The sequence below is a fragment of the Salmo salar genome, chromosome ssa16 (genome assembly GCF_905237065.1).
Source record: "Salmo salar chromosome ssa16, Ssal_v3.1, whole genome shotgun sequence".
In the NCBI taxonomy this organism is placed as follows: Eukaryota; Metazoa; Chordata; class Actinopteri; order Salmoniformes; family Salmonidae; genus Salmo; species Salmo salar.
In genome coordinates, this window is record NC_059457.1 from 86,768,271 (window position 1) to 86,790,544 (window position 22,274).

Below are 22,274 nucleotides of genomic sequence, written 5' to 3' on the forward strand. Positions count from 1 at the left end.
CATTCCATAGACCTGGATCACCTACCATTCCATAGACCTGGATCACCTACCATTCCATAGACATGGATCACCTACCATTCCATAGACCTGGATCACCTACCATTCCATAGACCTGGATCACCTACCATTCCATAGACCTGGATCACCTACCATTCCATAGACATGGATCACCTACCATTCCATAGACCTGGATCACCTACCATTCCATAGACCTGGATCACCTACCATTCCATAGACCTGGATCACCTACCATTCCATAGACATGGATCACCTACCATTCCATAGACCTGGATCACCTACCATTCCATAGACCTGGATCACCTACCATTCCATAGACATGGATCACCTACCATTCCATAGACATGGATCACCTACCATTCCATAGACATGGATCACCTACCATTCCATAGACATGGATCACCTACCAATCCATAGACATGGATCACCTACCCCTCCATAGACCTGGATCACCTACCATTCCATAGACCTGGATCACCTACCATTCCATAGACATGGATCACCTACCATTCCATAGACATGGATCACCTACCATTCCATAGACATGGATCACCTACCATTCCATAGACCTGGATCACCTACCATTCCATAGACCTGGATCACCTACCATTCCATAGACCTGGATCACCTACCATTCCCTAGACCTGGATCACCTACCATTCCACAGACCTGGATCACCTACCATTCCATAGACATGGATCACCTACCCCTCCATAGACCTGGATCACCTACCATTCCATAGACCTGGATCACCTACCATTCCATAGACATGGATCACCTACCATTCCATAGACCTGGATCACCTACCATTCCATAGACCTGGATCACCTACCATTCCATAGACATGGATCACCTACCATTCCATAGACCTGGATCACCTACCATTCCATAGACATGGATCACCTACCATTCCATAGACCTGGATCACCTACCATTCCATAGACATGGATCACCTACCATTCCATAGACATGGATCACCTACCATTCCATAGACATGGATCACCTACCATTCCATAGACCTGGATCACCTACCATTCCATAGACCTGGACCACCTACCATTCCACAGACCTGGATCACCTACCATTCCATAGACATGGATCACCTACCATTTTTATGAATGCTACCACTCTGACTCTTTTCTTATCTCTCTCTCTTTCTCTCACTCTCCCTCTCTCTTTCTCTCGCTTTCTCTTTCTCTCCCTCTCTCTCTCCTTCTCCATCTCTCTCTCTCTCTCTCTCTCTCTCTCTCTCTCTCTCTCTCTCTCCCTCTCCCTCTCCCTCTCCCTCTCTCTCTCTCTCTCTCTCTCTCTCTCTCTCTCCCTCTCTCTCTCTCTCTCCCTCTCCATCCTATTGTCCTCCTCATGGTTTAACACAGTAGCAGTGGAAGGAAGGTATTATAGAGTTAGTGGATAAACTCTGAACACAAAGGTGTTGAGTCAGACAGATCTCTGTTATGTGAGAATGTGTGTGCGTGTGTGCGTGGCAGGGGCTTAACCTCTCAGTCTCAGGTTTGCTCCGGTCCCAGTAAGGGGAATCAGTGCTCCCTGTGTGTCTCTTTCTCTCTCTCTCTCTCTCTCTGAATCCTGCGCTCCAGGGGTACAGACAGACAGACAGATCACCCCTCTGCTCTCTACTGAATCACTACAGTCTGGGGGAAACTCTAATCCTTTCATTTCCCGTGAACATTTTGGTCATCCGGCCTGTCCTTCTCTTCTCCTCCTCCTTTCCTCTCCCCCTCTTCTTCTCTCCGTGTCCATGACGAGAGGAGTTGTCAGGGGCTTTTCTCACTCCCTCTCCTGATCTGTTTCCCAGTGGAGCTCGGCGCTTCTCTTCTGTTTCTCTCTCTCTTTATTTCTCTCTCTTTGTTTCTGCCTCCATCCTTCATCGCCATGGATATGGGCAGCCTGACAACGGTGGTGGCCAACTCGGCCTACATCTCGGCGCGCGGGAGTTTCGACGGCACGGCCAACCCGTCCGCCAACCGGGACAAGAAGTACCACGCCCGCCTGAAGCTGCCTCACATCACGGTGTGCGAGGGCCTCAGGGAGACACTGGACCTGGGCTTCCAGACCGCCTGCGTGGAGCAGCCCATCGGCAAGCGTCTGTTCCAGGAGTTCCTGGAGGCCAACAACGAATACAAAGGCCCCTGCCGCCTGTGGAAGGACGTGGAGGAGTACAACCAGGCCGAGGACCAGGACCGCATTAAGAAGGCCTCTAAGATGCTCTCTCGCTACATGGAGCCAAGCGCCAAACACTTCTGCCCCTTCCTGCCGGAGAACGACATCACCAAGGTGAAGGAGAAGTACACGGAGGCCGGAGACGATCTGTTCATCGAGACTCTGACCAGCGTACTGGACTTCCTCAAGGAGGTCCCTTACACCTTCTACCTGGACAGCATGCACCTGAAGAGGTTCCTCCAGTGGAAGTGGCTGGAGATGCAGCCCACGGGAGAGGACTGGTTCATGGACTTCCGTGTCCTTGGGAAGGGGGGCTTCGGGGAGGTACACGCCACCTCGATGAAGGCCACGGGGAAACTGTACGCCTGCAAGAAGCTCAACAAGAAGAGGCTGAAGAAGAGGAAAGGATATGAGGTGAGAGACAGAAGACCTGTATTACTACTATATATAGTGGACTTTGTAGTTCACTTCTAAAATGGAGGGCAAAATTGGATGCCATTGGAATAGAGGAAGGAGTGCCTGATGGGTAGTGTAGTTCATGGAGGGAAATGGCTATGTGTCAGTGGATGGGTTGATACGAGACGTGTGTTGTAAGACATTAGGGTTAGGTGTTGGTTTCAGTACATGTGAGTTTCGTGTGAGAGCTCTGAGGAAGTCACTTTAAAGAGGTAAGAGATAAAGAGAGAGAGAGAAGCGTGTAACGGACAAAAGAGAGTTCACAGTTTAATTAATAAAGTTTGTGTTTTGGGTACGATGAATACCACTCGTAACACAACTTATCCAAAGCATCTGTCCAGGATAAGCGATGCTTAGTGGAGGAGGACTGATTACGGAACAGACTTACGTTAGTACATAGGAGAGCACACACACACAGGTGTTAGTACATAGGAGAGCACACACACACAGGTGTTAGTACATAGGAGAGCACACACACACAGGTGTTAGTACATAGGAGAGCACACACACACAGGTGTTAGTATATAGGAGAGCACACACACACAGGTGTTAGTACATAGGAGAGCACACACACACACAGGTGTTAGTACATAGGAGAGCACACACACAGGCGTTAGTACATAGGAGAGCACACACACACACACAGGTGTTAGTACATATGAGAGCACACACACACACACAGGTGTTAGTACATAGGAGAGCACACACACACACACACACACACAGGTGTTAGAACATAGGAGAGCACACACACACACACAGGTGTTAGTACATAGGAGAGCACACACACACACACACAGGTGTTAGTACATAGGAGAGCACACACACACACACACACAGGTGTTAGTACATAGGAGAGCACACACACAGGCGTTAGTACATAGGAGAGCACACACACACAGGTGTTAGTACATAGGAGAGCACACACACACACGTCTTAGTACATAGGAGAGCACACACACACACACACACACAGGTGTTAGTACATAGGAGAGCACACACACACACATGTCTTAGTACATAGGAGAGCACACACACACACACACACACACACAGGTGTTAGTACATAGGAGAGCGCACACACACACACAGGTCTTAGTACATAGGAGAGCACACACACACACACAGGTGTTAGTACATAGGAGAGCACACACACACACAGGTCTTAGTACATAGGAGAGCATACACACACACACAGGTGTTAGTACATAGGAGAGACACACACACACACACACACACACACACAGGAGAGTACATATCCCTCAGCCTTGACCTTCAGCAGTATGTCACAGCTCTTCAGATTATCACAGGGATTTCACACTACATAAGAACCTCATTCAGGACTATTACCCAACAACACACCTTCCAAATGTCTTCCTCTGAGGTTGCATCACAAATAGCACCCCACTCCCATGTAAATCCCTATGGGCCAAGGTGAAAAGTAGGGCCCTTCATAGGGAATAGGGTGCCATGTAGGATCATCCCTGTAGATTTGTTCTATGCCACAAATAGACTCGACAGAGGAGTGGTCTGGGCAGTGGTGTGTGTGTGTGTGTGTGTGTGTGTGTGTGTGTGTGTGTGTGTGTGTGTGTGTGTGTGTGTGTGTGTGTGTGTGTGTGTGTGTGTGTGTGTGTGTAGTATAGTGCAGTAGTCTCCAGTAAGATGAATGTAAGTGTTGGACTGTAGTCGTTCTGAGCAGTGAGGGGTAAGGGTCTGTCTGGAGTGGAACTGAATGAACAGGGGACATTGAGATATATTGGGCAGGGCAGTGGCAATGATTAGAGATGACATGAAATACAAGTGTTATTTCATTCAAATACCCCAGGGGTCCAGCTATTCCTCTAGGCCACAGTGGCAACTGGTTTACACACTGATGTCTACCAGGGAAATACGCTGTGTGGACTCTGGACTGACTTTGGACTGTCAAATCACTCGTGGATATGAAGTGACATTAATCGCTCAGTGAAGTGCCAATGCAGGAACCAGAGGAGCTGTGCAGAGTGTCTGTCTTCCATGATATAATCAGTAATAAGCCCCTACCTGCAGGAACCAGAGGAGCTGTGCAGAGTGTCTGTCTTCTATGATATAATCAGTGATAAGCCCCTACCTGCAGCATTACAATGATTATTGAGCTCCTTACTCAGGACGTGCCAACTCTGCCATGTTTCTAAATGGAGCAGATCCCTCCCTGCTACGGGTATTGGGCGTGTGTGTATGTGCGTGTTATCACACATGCTTATGTATAAGTATGTGGTTGTCTTGTGTAATGTGAATGAACTGATGGACCTTGCAGCCTGTCCTGTGCTGCCCTTAGACACAGGCTTTGGCCCAAATGGCACCCTATTCCCTATATAATGGCACCCTATTCCCTATATAATGGAACCCTATTCCCTATATAATGGAACCCTATTCCCTATATAATGGCACCCTATTCCCTATATAATGGAACCCTATTCCCTATATAATGGCACCCTATTCCCTATATAATGGCACCCTATTCCCTATATAATGGAACCCTATTCCTATATAATGGCACCTATTCCTATATAATGGAACCCTATTCCCTATATAATGGAACCCTATTCCCTATATAATGGCACCTATTCCCTATATAATGGAACCCTATTCCCTATATAATGGAACTCTATTCCCTATATAATGGAACCCTATTCCCTATATAATGGCACCCTATTCCCTATATAATGGAACCCTATTCCCTATATAATGGAACCCTATTCCCTATATAATGGAACCCTATTCCCTATATAATGGCACCCTATTCCCTATATAATGGAACCCTATTCCCTATATAATGGAACCCTATTCCCTATATAATGGAACCCTATTCCCTATATAATGGAACCCTATTCCCTATATAATGGCACCCTATTCCCTATATAATGGAACCCTATTCCCTATATAATGGCACCCTATTCCCTATATAGTGCAATACATTTGACCAGAGCCCTATGAGCCCTATGAGCCCTGGTCAAATGTAGTGCACTATATAAGGAATAGGGTGCCTTTCCCCTCCGGTCCACTAGGGGGCGATGGTGGAGAAGAGAATTCTGGCACGTGTCCACAGCAGGTTCATCGTGTCGCTGGCCTACGCCTTCCAGACCAAGACTGAGCTCTGTCTGGTCATGACCATCATGAATGGAGGAGACTTGAGGTAAAATAGCTTGCTCCTATTGGGTGGGTGTGGGGAGGGAGGAGACCTGAGGTAAGATAGCTTGCTCCTATTGGGTGGGTGTGGGGAAGGAGGAGACCTGAGGTAAGATAGCTTGCTCCTATTGGGTGGGTGTGAGGAGGGAGGAGACCCGAGGTAAAATAGCTTGCTCCTATTGGGTGGGTGTGGGGAGGGAGGAGACCTGAGGTAAGATAGCTTGCTCCTATTGGGTGGGTGTGGGGAGCGAGGAGACCTGAGGTAAGATAGCTTGCTCCTATTGGTTGGGTGTGGGGAGGGAGGAGACCTGAGGTAAGATAGCTTGCTCCTATTGGGTGGGTGTGGGGAGGGAGGAGACCTGAGGTAAGATAGCTTGCTCCTATTGGGTGGGTGTGGGGAGGGAGGAGACCTGAGGTAAGATAGCTTGCTCCTATTGGGTGGGTGTGGGGAGGGAGGAGACCTGAGGTAAGATAGCTTGCTCCTATTGGGTGGGTGTGGGGAGGGAGGAGACCTGAGGTAAGATAGCTTGCTCCTATTGGGTGGGTGTGGGGAGCGAGGAGACCTGAGGTAAGATAGCTTGCTCCTATTGGGTGGGTGTGGGGAGGGAGGGTTCTATTTATGTCTGACTATCTACAGTTGTTTATTTCCTGCTGTGTTTCCTGTTGTGTTTCTATGTGGTTTGTGTATGTCATGCGTGATCTGAGGTAAGAATGTCCTCTTGTAAACATCAATCTAATCTAATCTACGGTCAGGTATCATATCTACAATGTGGATGAGAACAACCCAGGGTTTGATGAGCAGAGGGCCTGTTTCTACACAGCTCAGATCATACAGGGTATGGAGCACCTCCACCAGAAGAGAATCATCTACAGAGACCTCAAACCTGAGAATGTGTTGTTGGATAATGAAGGTACACACACACACACACACACACACACACACACACACACACACACTTTACACAGGACATGGGTCGACACTGACGTACTCTGGGCTGCTAACAATATCTCTGACGTTTGTTGGAGGTGTGTTTGACATTGTGGTCTTGATGTTTGCTCTCTGTCTCAGGTAACGTGCGTATCTCTGACCTTGGTCTGGCTGTGGAGCTGGAGGACAACCAGACCAATATCAAAGGCTACGCTGGGACTCCAGGTACACTACCACTTCCCTTAACTCACCTGTACAGTACAACTCACTGTAGTGTCCCTGACAACTCACTGTAGTGTCCCTGACAACTCACTGTAGTGTCCCTGACAACTCACTGTACTGTCCCTCACTGTACTGTCCCTGACAACTCACTGTACTGTCCCTGACAACTCACTGTAGTGTCCCTGACAACTCACTGTAGTGTCCCTCACTGTACTGTCCCTGACAACTCACTGTAGTGTCCCTGACAACTCACTGTACTGTCCCTGACAACTCACTGTAGTGTCCCTCACTGTACTGTCCCTGACAACTCACTGTACTGTCCCTGACAACTCACTGTAGTGTCCCTGACAACTCACTGTAGTGTCCCTCACTGTACTGTCCCTGACAACTCACTGTAATGTCCCTGACAACTCACTGTAGTGTCCCTGACAACTCACTGTACTGTCCCTCACTGTACTGTCCCTGACAACTCACTGTAATGTCCCTGACAACTCACTGTACTGTCCCTGACAACTCACTGTACTGTCCCTCACTGTACTGTCCCTGACAACTCACTGTAATGTCCCTGACAACTCACTGTACTGTCCCTGACAACTCACTGTAATGTCCCTGACAACTCACTGTAGTGTCCCTCACTGTACTGTCCCTGACCGGACACACTGCTGTAACCACTTACTGTACCTGTCCCCTCCCCTCTCTCTCACTCCTGTCCCTACCTGTCCCCTCCCCTCTCGAGCCACCTGTCCTTACCTGTCCCCTCCCTCTCTAGTCCACCTGTACTTACCTGTCCCCTCCCCTCTCTAGTTCACCTGTCCTTACCTGTCCCCTCCCCTCTCTCTCACTCCTGTCCTTACATGTCCCCTCCCTTCTCTAGACACCTGTCCTTACCTGTCCCCTCTCTATTACACCTGCACTTACCTGTCCCCTCCCCTCTCTATCCCACCTATCTTTACCTGTCCCCTCTCTATCCCACCTGCACTTACCTGTCCCCTCCCCTCTCTATCCCACCTATCTTTACCTGTCCCCTCTCTATTACACCTGCACTTACCTGTCCCCTCCCCTCTCTATCCCACCTATCTTTACCTGTCCCCTCTCTATTACACCTGCACTTACCTGTCCCCTCCCCTCTCTAGTCCACCTGCACTTACCTGTCCCCTCCCCTCTCTATCTCACCTATCTTTACCTGTCCCCTCCCCTCTCTAGTCCACCTGCATTTACCTGTCCCCTCCCTCTCTATCCCACCTATCTTTACCTGTCCCCTCTCTAGTCCACCTGCACTTACCTGTCCTCTCCCCTCTCTATCCCACCTATCTTTACCTGTCCCCTCTCTATTACACCTGCACTTACCTGTCCCCTCCCCTCTCTATCCCACCTATCTTTACCTGTCCCCTCTCTATTACACCTGCACTTACCTGTCCCCTCCCCTCTCTATCCCACCTATCTTTACCTGTCCCCTCTCTATTACACCTGCACTTACATGTCCCCTCCCTTCTCTAGACACCTGTCCTTACCTGTCCCCTCCCCTCTCTAGTCCACCTGCACTTACCTGTCCCCTCCCCTCTCTATCCCACCTGCATTTACCTGTCCCCTCCCTCTCTATCCCACCTATCTTTACCTGTCCCCTCTCTAGTCCACCTGCACTTACCTGTCCCCTCCCCTCTCTAGTCCACCTGCACTTACCTGTCCCCTCCCCTCTCTAGTCCACCTGCACTTACCTGTCCCCTCCCCTCTCTAGTCCACCTGCACTTACCTGTCCCCTCCCCTCTCTAGTCCACCTGCACTTACCTGTCCCCTCCCCTCTCTAGTCCACCTGCACTTACCTGTCCCCTCCCCTCTCTAGTCCACCTGCACTTACCTGTCCCCTCCCTCTCTATCCCACCTATCTTTACCTGTCCCCTCCCTCTCTATCCCACCTATCTTTACCTGTCCCCTCTCTATTTCACCTGTCCTTACCTGTCCCCTCCCCTCTCTAGTCCACCTGCACTTACCTGTCCCCTCCCCTCTCTAGTCCACCTGCACTTACCTGTCCCCTCACCTCTCTATCCCACCTATCTTTACCTGTCCCCTCTCTATTACACCTGCACTTACCTGTCCCCTCCCCTCTCTATCCCACCTATCTTTACCTGTCCCCTCTCTATTACACCTGCACTTACCTGTCCCCTCCCCTCTCTATCCCACCTATCTTTACCTGTCCCCTCCCTCTCTATCCCACCTATCTTTACCTGTCCCCTCTCTATTACACCTGCACTTACCTGTCCCCTCCCCTCTCTAGTCCACCTATCTTTACCTGTCCCCTCCCCTCTCTATCCCACCTATCTTTACCTGTCCCCTCTCTATTACACCTGTCCTTACCTGTCCCCTCACCTCTCTATCCCACCTATCTTTACCTGTCCCCTCCCCTCTCTATCCCACCTATCTTTACCTGTCCCCTCCCTCTCTATCCCACCTATCTTTACCTGTCCCCTCTCTATTACACCTGCACTTACCTGTCCCCTCCCTCTCTATCCCACCTATCTTTACCTGTCCCCTCTCTATTACACCTGCACTTACCTGTCCCCTCCCCTCTCTATCCCACCTATCTTTACCTGTCCCCTCCCCTCTCTATCCCACCTATCTTTACCTGTCCCCTCCCCTCTCTATTACACCTGCACTTACATGTCCCCTCCCTTCTCTAGACACCTGTCCTTACCTGTCCCCTCCCTCTCTAGTCCACCTGTACTTACCTGTCCCCTCCCCTCTCTAGTTCACCTGTCCTTACCTGTCCCCTCCCCTCTCTCTCACTCCTGTCCTTACATGTCCCCTCCCTTCTCTAGACACCTGTCCTTACCTGTCCCCTCTCTATTACACCTGCACTTACCTGTCCCCTCCCCTCTCTATCCCACCTATCTTTACCTGTCCCCTCTCTATCCCACCTGCACTTACCTGTCCCCTCCCCTCTCTATCCCACCTATCTTTACCTGTCCCCTCTCTATTACACCTGCACTTACCTGTCCCCTCCCCTCTCTATCCCACCTATCTTTACCTGTCCCCTCTCTATTACACCTGCACTTACCTGTCCCCTCCCTCTCTAGTCCACCTGCACTTACCTGTCCCCTCCCCTCTCTATCTCACCTATCTTTACCTGTCCCCTCCCCTCTCTAGTCCACCTGCACTTACCTGTCCCCTCCCTCTCTATCCCACCTATCTTTACCTGTCCCCTCTCTATTACACCTGCACTTACCTGTCCTCTCCCCTCTCTATCCCACCTATCTTTACCTGTCCCCTCTCTATTACACCTGCACTTACCTGTCCCCTCCCCTCTCTATCCCACCTATCTTTACCTGTCCCCTCTCTATTACACCTGCACTTACCTGTCCCCTCCCCTCTCTATCCCACCTATCTTTACCTGTCCCCTCTCTATTACACCTGCACTTACATGTCCCCTCCCTTCTCTAGACACCTGTCCTTACCTGTCCCCTCCCCTCTCTAGTCCACCTGCACTTACCTGTCCCCTCCCCTCTCTATCCCACCTGCATTTACCTGTCCCCTCCTCTCTATCCCACCTATCTTTACCTGTCCCCTCTCTAGTCCACCTGCACTTACCTGTCCCCTCCCCTCTCTAGTCCACCTGCACTTACCTGTCCCCTCCCCTCTCTAGTCCACCTGCACTTACCTGTCCCCTCCCCTCTCTAGTCCACCTGCACTTACCTGTCCCCTCCCCTCTCTAGTCCACCTGCACTTACCTGTCCCCTCCCCTCTCTAGTCCACCTGCACTTACCTGTCCCCTCCCCTCTCTAGTCCACCTGCACTTACCTGTCCCCTCCCCTCTCTATCCCACCTATCTTTACCTGTCCCCTCCCTCTCTATCCCACCTATCTTTACCTGTCCCCTCTCTATTGCACCTGTCCTTACCTGTCCCCTCCCCTCTCTAGTCCACCTGGAGTTACCTGTCCCCTCCCCTCTCTAGTCCACCTGCACTTACCTGTCCCCTCACCTCTCTATCCCACCTATCTTTACCTGTCCCCTCTCTATTACACCTGCACTTACCTGTCCCCTCCCTCTCTATCCCACCTATCTTTACCTGTCCCCTCTCTATTACACCTGCACTTACCTGTCCCCTCCCCTCTCTATCCCACCTATCTTTACCTGTCCCCTCCCCTCTCTATCCCACCTATCTTTACCTGTCCCCTCTCTATTACACCTGCACTTACCTGTCCCCTCCCCTCTCTAGTCCACCTATCTTTACCTGTCCCCTCCCCTCTCTATCCCACCTATCTTTACCTGTCCCCTCTCTATTACACCTGTCCTTACCTGTCCCCTCACCTCTCTATCTCACCTATCTTTACCTGTCCCCTCCCCTCTCTATCCCACCTATCTTTACCTGTCCCCTCCCTCTCTATCCCACCTATCTTTACCTGTCCCCTCTCTATTACACCTGCACTTACCTGTCCCCTCCCTCTCTATCCCACCTATCTTTACCTGTCCCCTCTCTATTACACCTGCACTTACCTGTCCCCTCCCCTCTCTATCCCACCTATCTTTACCTGTCCCCTCCTCTCTATCCCACCTATCTTTACCTGTCCCCTCCCCTCTCTATTACACCTGCACTTACATGTCCCCTCCCTTCTCTAGACACCTGTCCTTACCTGTCCCCTCCCCTCTCTAGTCCACCTGCACTTACCTGTCCCCTCCCCTCTCTAGTCCACCTGCACTTACCTGTCCCCTCCCCTCTCTAGTCCACCTGCACTTACCTGTCCCCTCCCCTCTCTATCCCACCTATCTTTACCTGTCCCCTCTCTATTACACCTGCACTTACCTGTCCCCTCCCCTCTCTAGACACCTGTCCTTACCTGTCCCCTCCCTCTCTATCCCACCTATCTTTACCTGTCCCCTCTCTATTACACCTGCACTTACCTGTCCCCTCCCCTCTCTATCCCACCTATCTTTACCTGTCCCCTCCCTCTCTATCCCACCTATCTTTACCTGTCCCCTCTCTATTACACCTGTCCTTACCTGTCCCCTCCCCTCTCTAGTCCACCTGCACTTACCTGTCCCCTCCCCTCTCTAGTCCACCTGCACTTACCTGTCCCCTCCCCTTTCTAGTCCACCTGCACTTACCTGTCCCCTCACCTCTCTATCCCACCTATCTTTACCTGTCCCCTCTCTATTACACCTGCACTTACCTGTCCCCTCTCTCTACCACCTATCTTTACCTGTCCCCTCTCTATTACACCTGCACTTACCTGTCCCCTCCCTCTCTACCACCTATCTTTACCTGTCCCCTCCCTCTCTATCCCACCTATCTTTACCTGTCCCCTCTCTATTACACCTGCACTTACCTGTCCCCTCCCCTCTCTAGTCCACCTATCTTTACCTGTCCCCTCCCCTCTCTATCCCACCTATCTTTACCTGTCCCCTCTCTATTACACCTGTCCTTACCTGTCCCCTCACCTCTCTATCCCACCTATCTTTACCTGTCCCCTCCCCTCTCTATTACACCTGCACTTACATGTCCCCTCCCTTCTCTAGACACCTGTCCTTACCTGTCCCCTCCCTCTCTAGTCCACCTGCACTTACCTGTCCCCTCCCCTCTCTAGTCCACCTGCACTTACCTGTCCCCTCCCTCTCTAGTCCACCTGCACTTACCTGTCCCCTCCCCTCTCTATCCCACCTATCTTTACCTGTCCCCTCTCTATTACACCTGCACTTACCTGTCCCCTCCCCTCTCTAGACACCTGTCCTTACCTGTCCCCTCCCTCTCTATCCCACCTATCTTTACCTGTCCCCTCTCTATTACACCTGTCCTTACCTGTCCCCTCCCTCTCTATCCCACCTATCTTTACCTGTCCCCTCTCTATTACACCTGTCCTTACCTGTCCCCTCCCCTCTCTATCCCACCTATCTTTACCTGTCCCCTCTCTATTACACCTGCACTTACATGTCCCCTCCCTTCTCTAGACACCTGTCCTTACCTGTCCCCTCTCTATTACACCTGCACTTACCTGTCCCCTCCCCTCTCTATCCCACCTATCTTTACCTGTCCCCTCTCTATCCCACCTGCACTTACCTGTCCCCTCCCTCTCTATCCCACCTATCTTTACCTGTCCCCTCTCTATTACACCTGCACTTACCTGTCCCCTCCCCTCTCTATCCCACCTATCTTTACCTGTCCCCTCTCTATTACACCTGCACTTACCTGTCCCCTCCCCTCTCTATCCCACCTATCTTTACCTGTCCCCTCCCCTCTCTATCTCACCTATCTTTACCTGTCCCCTCTCTATTACACCTGCACTTACCTGTCCCCTCCCTTCTCTAGACACCTGTCCCTACCTGTCCCCTCCCCTCTCTATCTCACCGGTCCTTACTTCCCTGGCCTGTAGCATAAAGTGGGGGTCAATAGTAGATGACTGTATATGGGGTATAGGGTGCCATTTGAGATGCAGACAGAGGACACTACTGTGCCCTTTGACCTCTTCCCGTCAGGGTTCATGGCCCCAGAGCTGCTGAAAGGGGAGGAGTATGACTGGTCAGTGGACTACTTTACCCTTGGGGTCACGCTGTATGAGTTCATCGCTGCCAAGGGACCTTTCAGAACCCGAGGAGAGAAGGTGACCTCTACCTTCCTCTCTTCCATTTCTTCTTCTCCCTCCTGTCCTCTTCTCCTTCCCTTCTCCTTCTTATTCTCTCTCTCTCTCTCTCTCTCTCTCTCTCTCTCACTCTCTCTCTCTCTCACTCTCTCTCTATTCTGTACTATCCTCTTTCTACTGTACATTCTCTCTCCTTCTGCTCTCTCTCTCTCTCTCACTCTCTCTCTATTCTGTACTATCCTCTTTCTACTGTACATTCTCTCTCCTTCTGTCCCTCTCTCTCTCTCTCTCTCTCTCTCACTCTCTCTCTATTCTGTACTATCCTCTTTCTACTGTACATTCTCTCTCCTTCTGTCTCTCTCTCTCTCTCTCTCTCTCTCTCTCTCCCCTTCTCTGTCCCTCTCTCCTTCTCTGTCTCTGTCACTCTCCTTCTATTTCTCTTGCTTTCTTCAGTCACAGCTCACTTTTGTCTACCTCCGTTCCAAATGGCCCCCTATTCCATATGGAGTGCACTACTTTAAACCAGAGCCCTATGGTCCCTGGTCAACAGTAGTGCACTAAACAGGGAAAATGGTGCCATTTGTGACGCACATAGAGGCTTGACAGAGGTAACGCTAATGAATAATGTACTGGGTGGGGCTGGTCAGGTGTAACCTAACCTAGGGCTAACACATAGAGTTAGTTAGAGGGCACAAAGAGGTACATAGAGCGTTGGATAGATGTACCTTCTGTCCAACTCTATGGGCTGTCATCTATTCAGGTGGAGAACAAAGTAGTGAAGAAACGGATTCTGAATGACCCCGTGGCCTATCCAGAGAAGTTCAGTGAGAAAGCCAAGTCCATCTGCGAGGCGCTGCTGTGCAAGACGGTGGACCAGAGGCTGGGCTTCAAGAACGGGTCCTGTGACGAGCTCCGAGCGCACCCCTTCTTCAGCGAAATCAACTGGATGAAACTGAACGAAGGTGCGGCCTGCATCACTGGGGCTACATCCAAAATGGCACCCTATAATCTGTTGGCCCTGATTTAACGTAGTGCACTATATAGGGCCCTGGTCTAAAGTAGTGCACTATATAGGGCTCTCGTCTAAAGTAGTGCACTATATAGGGCCCTGGTCTAAAGTAGTGCACCATATAGGGCCCTGGTCTAAAGTAGTGCACTATATAGGGCCCTGGTCTAAAGTAGTGCACCATATAGGGCCCTGGTCTAAAGTAGTGCACTATATAGGGCCCTGGTCTAAAGTAGTGCACTATATAGCACATAGAGTGCCATTTGGAATGGAACCCGCTGCATCACCTTCTGCTCTTATGTGTCGTCATCATCACAGGCCGTTTTAGAAATGTGGAATCATCAAGGATGCGATTAACAAAAAGAGATGAGACAGTCAGGACGAGGGGCCACCAGTACATTACCCAATATACACACATTACCCAATATACACACATTACCCAATATACACACATTACCCAATATATACACATTACCCAATATACACACATTACCCAATATATACACATTACCCAATATACACACATTACCCAATATACACACATTACCCAATATACACACATTACCCAATATACACACATTACCCAATATACACACATTACCCAATATATACACATTACCCAATATACACACATTACCCAATATATACACATTACCCAATATACACACATTACCCAATATATACACATTACCCAATATACACACATTACCCAATATACACACATTACCCAATATACACATTACCCAATATACACACATTACCCAATATACACATTACCCAATATATACACATTACCCAATATACACACATTACCCAATATATACACATTACCCAATATACACACATTACCCAATATATACACATTACCCAATATACACACATTACCCAATATACACACATTACCCAATATACACACATTACCCAATATACACACATTACCCAATATATACACATTACCCAATATCACACATTACCCAATATACACACATTACCCAATATACACACATTACCCAATATACACACATTACCCAATATATACACATTACCCAATATACACACATTACCCAATATACACATTACCCAATATACACACATTACCCAATATACACACATTACCCAATATACACACATTACCCAATATACACACATTACCCAATATACACACATTACCCAATATACACACATTACCCAATATACACACATTACCCAATATATACACATTACCCAATATACACATTACCCAATATACACATTACCCAATATACACATTACCCAATATACACACATTACCCAATATACACACATTACCCAATATATACACATTACCCAATATACACACATTACCCAATATACACACATTACCCAATATATACACATTACCCAATATATACACACATTACCCAATATACACATTACCCAATATACACACATTACCCAATATACACACATTACCCAATATACACACATTACCCAATATACACACATTACCCAATATATACACATTACCCAATATACACACATTACCCAATATACACACATTACCCAATATACACACATTACCCAATATATACACATTACCCAATATACACACATTACCCAATATACACACATTACCCAATATATACACATTACCCAATATACACACATTACCCAATATACACACATTACCCAATATACACACATTACCCAATATACACACATTACCCAATATACACACATTACCCAATATACACACATTACCCAATATACACACATTACCAAATATACACACATTACCCAATATACACACATTACCCAATATACACACATTACCCAATATATACACATTACCCAATATATACACATGACCCAATATACACACATTACCCAATATACACACATTACCCAATATACACACATTACCCAATATACACACATTACCCAATATACACACATTACCCAATATATACACATTACCCAATATATACACATTACCCAATATACACACATTACCCAATATACACACATTACCCAATATATACACATTACCCAATATACACACATTACCCAATATACACACATTACCCAATATACACACATTACCCAATATATACACATTACCCAATATACACACATTACCCAATATACACACATTACCCAATATATATACATTACCCAATATATACACATTACCCAATATACACACATTACCCAATATATACACATTACCCAATATACACACATTACCCAATATACACACATTACCCAATATATATACATTACCCAATATACACACATTACCCAATATACACACATTACCCAATATACACACATTACCCAATATATACACATTACCCAATATACACACATTACCCAATATACACACATTACCCAATATACACATTACCAATATACACACATTAACCAATATACACACATTACCAATATACACACATTACCCAATATACACACATTACCCAATATACACACATTAACCAATATACACACATTTGTCATCCTTTGATTAAATCTTATTCAGACCCATAATAAACAAAGCAGCAAAACTTCATTTCAAACTGGAAATCAACAGAACTGACATGTGGCCAGTTCCCCATGATGAGTCCCATTAGTTTCCATTACTGTCTGGATGTGGTGTTGTGTTCCTCTGACAGGGATCCTGGTGCCTCCGTTTGTTCCCGACTCCAAGACGGTCTACGCCAAGGATCTGGACGCCGTCGGAGCTTTCTCAACAGTGAAGGGAGTCACCCTGGACGACCCCGACAAGGAGTTCTTTGACGAGTTCGCCTCAGGAAACATCCCCATTCCCTGGCAGGAGGAGATGATCGAGACGGGGATCTACGGGGAGCTGAACCTCTGGGGCGTCGGAGGGGCGCTGCCCAACGACCTGCGCAGGGAGAGCATCCTGGAACAGCCCCCAAAGTCCTCCACCTGCTGCCTGTCATAGATCAGAGGTCAAGGGGTAGGGAACATGGAACTCTTTGGTCGCGTTCCCCTGCTCAGACGTTGCATGCATCAACCAATGGTTGTGTGCCACATCATTGACTGTGTCATCGACTGACAGATTGCTATAACATATAATGTGGTTAGCTGATACTGTAAGTAAAATACCGATCCAGGCGTTGTCAGATCTGGCAAGCATCAGCAACGCCTGGGCATGGGAACGCGCCCTTTATGAATATCACGACTAGGAAGGATATCATTGGCCGGCCGAGTGGAGGAAGTAGTCTCGGCCAATGGCAGAGATGTGGTCACGAAGGAGGCAGGTGGATTTAATGGAATGGGTTGTAAATGATGGAATGTTTATTTTGTTTATTATATGTTATGTATTATTATGTTTATCAAAATGAACAAGTTAACAGATGTTTTAGATATCTACACCTGTTTCTTCTCAGTGAAGAATCATTATTTTCTTGCTACTACGGTACATGGTGAAATGCACCATTTATTGTACTTCACCAAAGAGACAGAATAGTGCTTTAACAGCCAGCCACTATGCTGACAAAACAAAATACAGTCACTATAATATTTTATTTGCTATAATGGAACTATAATGGAACTATAATGGAACTATAATGGAACTATAATGGAACTATAATGGAACTATAATAGAACTCTAATGGAACTATAATGGAACTATAATAGAACTATAATGGAACTATAATGGAACTATAATAGAACTATAATAGAACTATAATGGAACTATAATGGAACTATAATGGAACTATAATAGAACTATAATGGAACTATAATAGAACTATAATGGAACTATAATAGAACTATAATGGAACTATAATGGAACTATAATAGAACTATAATAGAACTATAATGGAACTATAATAGAACTATAATAGAACTATAATGGAACTATAATGGAACTATAATAGAACTATAATGGAACTATAATAGAACTATAATGGAACTATAATAGAACTATAATGGAACTATAATGGAACTATAATGGAACTATAATAGAACTATAATGGAACTATAATAGAACTATAATGGAACTATAATAGAACTATAATGGAACTATAATAGAACTATAATGGAACTATAATAGAACTATAATGGAACTATAATGGAACTATAATAGAACTATAATAGAACTATAATGGAACTATAATAGAACTATAATAGAACTATAATGGAACTATAATGGAACTATAATAGAACTATAATGGAACTATAATAGAACTATAATGGAACTATAATAGAACTATAATACAACTCTAATAGAACTATAATGGAACTATAATGGAACTATAATAGAACTATAATAGAACTATAATAGAACTATAATGGAACTATAATAGAACTATAATGGAACTATAATAGAACTATAATACAACTCTAATGGAACTATAATGGAACTCTAATGGAACTATAATGGAACTCTAATGGAACTATAATAGAACTATAATAGAACTATAATACAACTCTAATGGAACTATAATGGAACTATAATGGAACTATAATGGAACGATAATAGAACTATAATGGAACTATAATAGAACTATAATGGAACTATAATGGAACTATAATAGAACTATAATGGAACTATAATGGAACTATAATGGAACTATAATAGAACTATAATGGAACTCTAATGGAACTATAATAGAACTATAATGGAACTATAATAGAACTATAATAGAACTATAATGGAACTATAATGGAACTATAATGGAACTATAATGGAACTATAATAGAACTATAATAGAACAATAATGGAACTATAATAGAACTATAATGGAACTATAATAGAACTATAATGGAACTATAATGGAACTATAATAGAACTATAATGGAACTATAATAGAACTATAATGGAACTATAATGGAACTATAATGGAACTATAATGGAACTATAATGGAACTATAATAGAACTATAATAGAACTATAATGGAACTATAATGGAACTATAATGGAACTATAATAGAACTATAATAGAACAATAATGGAACTATAATGGAACGATAATAGAACTATAATGGAACTATAATAGAACTATAATAGAACTATAATGGAACTATAATAGAACTATAATGGAACTATAATAGAACTATAATACAACTCTAATGGAACTATAATGGAACTCTAATGGAACTATAATAGAACTATAATGGAACTATAATGGAACTATAATGGAACTATAATAGAACTATAATACAACTCTAATGGAACTATAATGGAACTATAATGGAACTATAATGGAACTATAATGGAACTATAATAGAACTATAATGGAACTATAATAGAACTATAATGGAACTATAATGGAACTATAATGGAACTATAATGGAACTATAATAGAACTATAATAGAACAATAATGGAACTATAATGGAACGATAATGGAACTATAATGGAACTATAATGGAACTATAATGGAACTATAATAGAACTATAATACAACTCTAATGGAACTATAATGGAACTATAATGGAACTATAATGGAACTATAATGGAACTATAATAGAACTATAATGGAACTATAATAGAACTATAATGGAACTATAATGGAACTATAATAGAACTATAATGGAACTATAATGGAACTATAATAGAACTATAATAGAACTATAATGGAACTATAATGGAACTATAATGGAACTATAATGGAACTATAATAGAACTATAATAGAACTATAATGGAACTATAATGGAACTATAATAGAACTATAATAAAACTATAATAGAACTATAATGGAACTATAATAGAACTATAATAGAACTATAATGGAACTATAATAGAACTATAATGGAACTATAATAGAACTATAATAGAACTATAATGGAACTATAATGGAACTATAATACAACTCTAATGGAACTATAATGGAACTATAATAGAACTATAATAGAACTATAATAGAACTATAATGGAACTATAATGGAACTATAATGGAACTATAATGGAACTATAATGGAACTATAATAGAACTATAATGGAACTATAATGGAACTATAATAGAACTATAATGGAACTATAATAGAACTATAATGGAACTATAATGGAACTATAATGGAACTATAATGGAACTATAATAGAACAATAATGGAACTATAATGGAACGATAATAGAACTATAATGGAACTATAATAGAACTATAATAGAACTATAATGGAACTATAATAGAACTATAATGGAACTATAATAGAACTATAATACAACTCTAATGGAACTATAATGGAACTCTAATGGAACTATAATGGAACTCTAATGGAACTATAATAGAACTATAATAGAACTATAATACAACTCTAATGGAACTATAATGGAACTATAATGGAACTATAATAGAACTATAATGGAACTATAATGGAACTATAATGGAACTATAATAAAACTATAATAGAACTATAATAGAACTATAATGGAACTATAATAGAACTATAATGGAACTATAATAGAACTATAATACAACTCTAATGGAACTATAATGGAACTCTAATGGAACTATAATGGAACTCTAATGGAACTATAATAGAACTATAATAGAACTATAATACAACTCTAATGGAACTATAATGGAACTATAATGGAACTATAATGGAACGATAATAGAACTATAATGGAACTATAATAGAACTATAATGGAACTATAATGGAACTATAATAGAACTATAATGGAACTATAATGGAACTATAATGGAACTATAATGGAACTATAATGGAACTATAATAGAACTATAATAGAACAATAATGGAACTATAATGGAACGATAATAGAACTATAATGGAACTATAATAGAACTATAATAGAACTATAATGGAACTATAATAGAACTATAATGGAACTATAATAGAACTATAATACAACTCTAATGGAACTATAATGGAACTCTAATGGAACTAATAATGGAACTATAATAGAACTATAATAGAACTATAATAGAACTATAATGGAACTATAATGGAACTATAATGGAACTATAATGGAACTATAATGGAACTATAATGGAACTATAATAGAACTATAATAGAACTATAATGGAACTATAATAGAACTATAATAGAACTATAATAGAACTATAATGGAACTATAATGGAACTATAATAGAACTATAATAGAACTATAATGGAACTATAATGGAACTATAATGGAACTATAATGGAACTATAATGGAACTATAATGGAACTATAATAGAACTATAATGGAACTATAATGGAACTATAATGGAACTATAATGGAACTATAATGGAACTATAATGGAACTATAATGGAACTATAATGGAACTATAATGGAACTATAATGGAACTATAATGGAACTATAATAGAACTATAATGGAACTATAATGGAACTATAATGGAACTATAATGGAACTATAATGGAACTATAATGGAACTATAATGGAACTATAATGGAACTATAATGGAACTATAATGGAACTATAATGGAACTATAATAGAACTATAATGGAACTATAATGGAACTATAATAGAACTATAATGGAACTATAATGGAACTATAATAGAACTATAATGGAACTATAATGGAACGATAATGGAACTATAATGGAACTATAATGGAACTCTAATGGAACTATAATGGAACTATAATGGAACTATAATAGAACTATAATGGAACTATAATGGAACTATAATGGAACTATAATGGAACTCTAATGGAACTATAATGGAACTATAATGGAACTATAATGGAACGATAATACAACTCTAATGGAACTATAATGGAACTATAATAGAACTATAATGGAACTATAATGG

General features: G+C 43.8%; 1 protein-coding gene across 1 annotated transcript; it reads left to right on the top strand.

Annotated features, from left to right (window-relative positions):
- The first annotated feature begins 1,345 nt into the window (after positions 1-1,345).
- Positions 1,346-18,218, top strand: LOC106574880 (rhodopsin kinase GRK1). The gene is made up of 7 exons (XM_045698410.1): positions 1,346-2,610; positions 5,697-5,824; positions 6,571-6,728; positions 6,887-6,970; positions 13,430-13,554; positions 14,294-14,495; positions 17,191-18,218. The coding sequence occupies exons 1-7, from the start codon at positions 1,909-1,911 to the stop codon at positions 17,481-17,483; spliced, it is 1,692 nt and encodes a 563-aa protein (XP_045554366.1). The 5' UTR covers positions 1,346-1,908; the 3' UTR covers positions 17,484-18,218.
- Positions 18,219-22,274: the final 4,056 nt, after the last annotated feature.

Coding starts and splice junctions, on each gene's coding strand:
- LOC106574880 (XM_045698410.1), top strand. CDS start 1,909: ATGGATATGGGCAGCCTGACAACGGTGGTGGCCAACTCGGCCTACATC. Junction 2,611..5,696: donor AGAAGAGGAAAGGATATGAG/GTGAGAGACAGA, acceptor CCGGTCCACTAG/GGGGCGATGGTGGAGAAGAG. Junction 14,496..17,190: donor CTGGATGAAACTGAACGAAG/GTGCGGCCTGCA, acceptor TTCCTCTGACAG/GGATCCTGGTGCCTCCGTTT.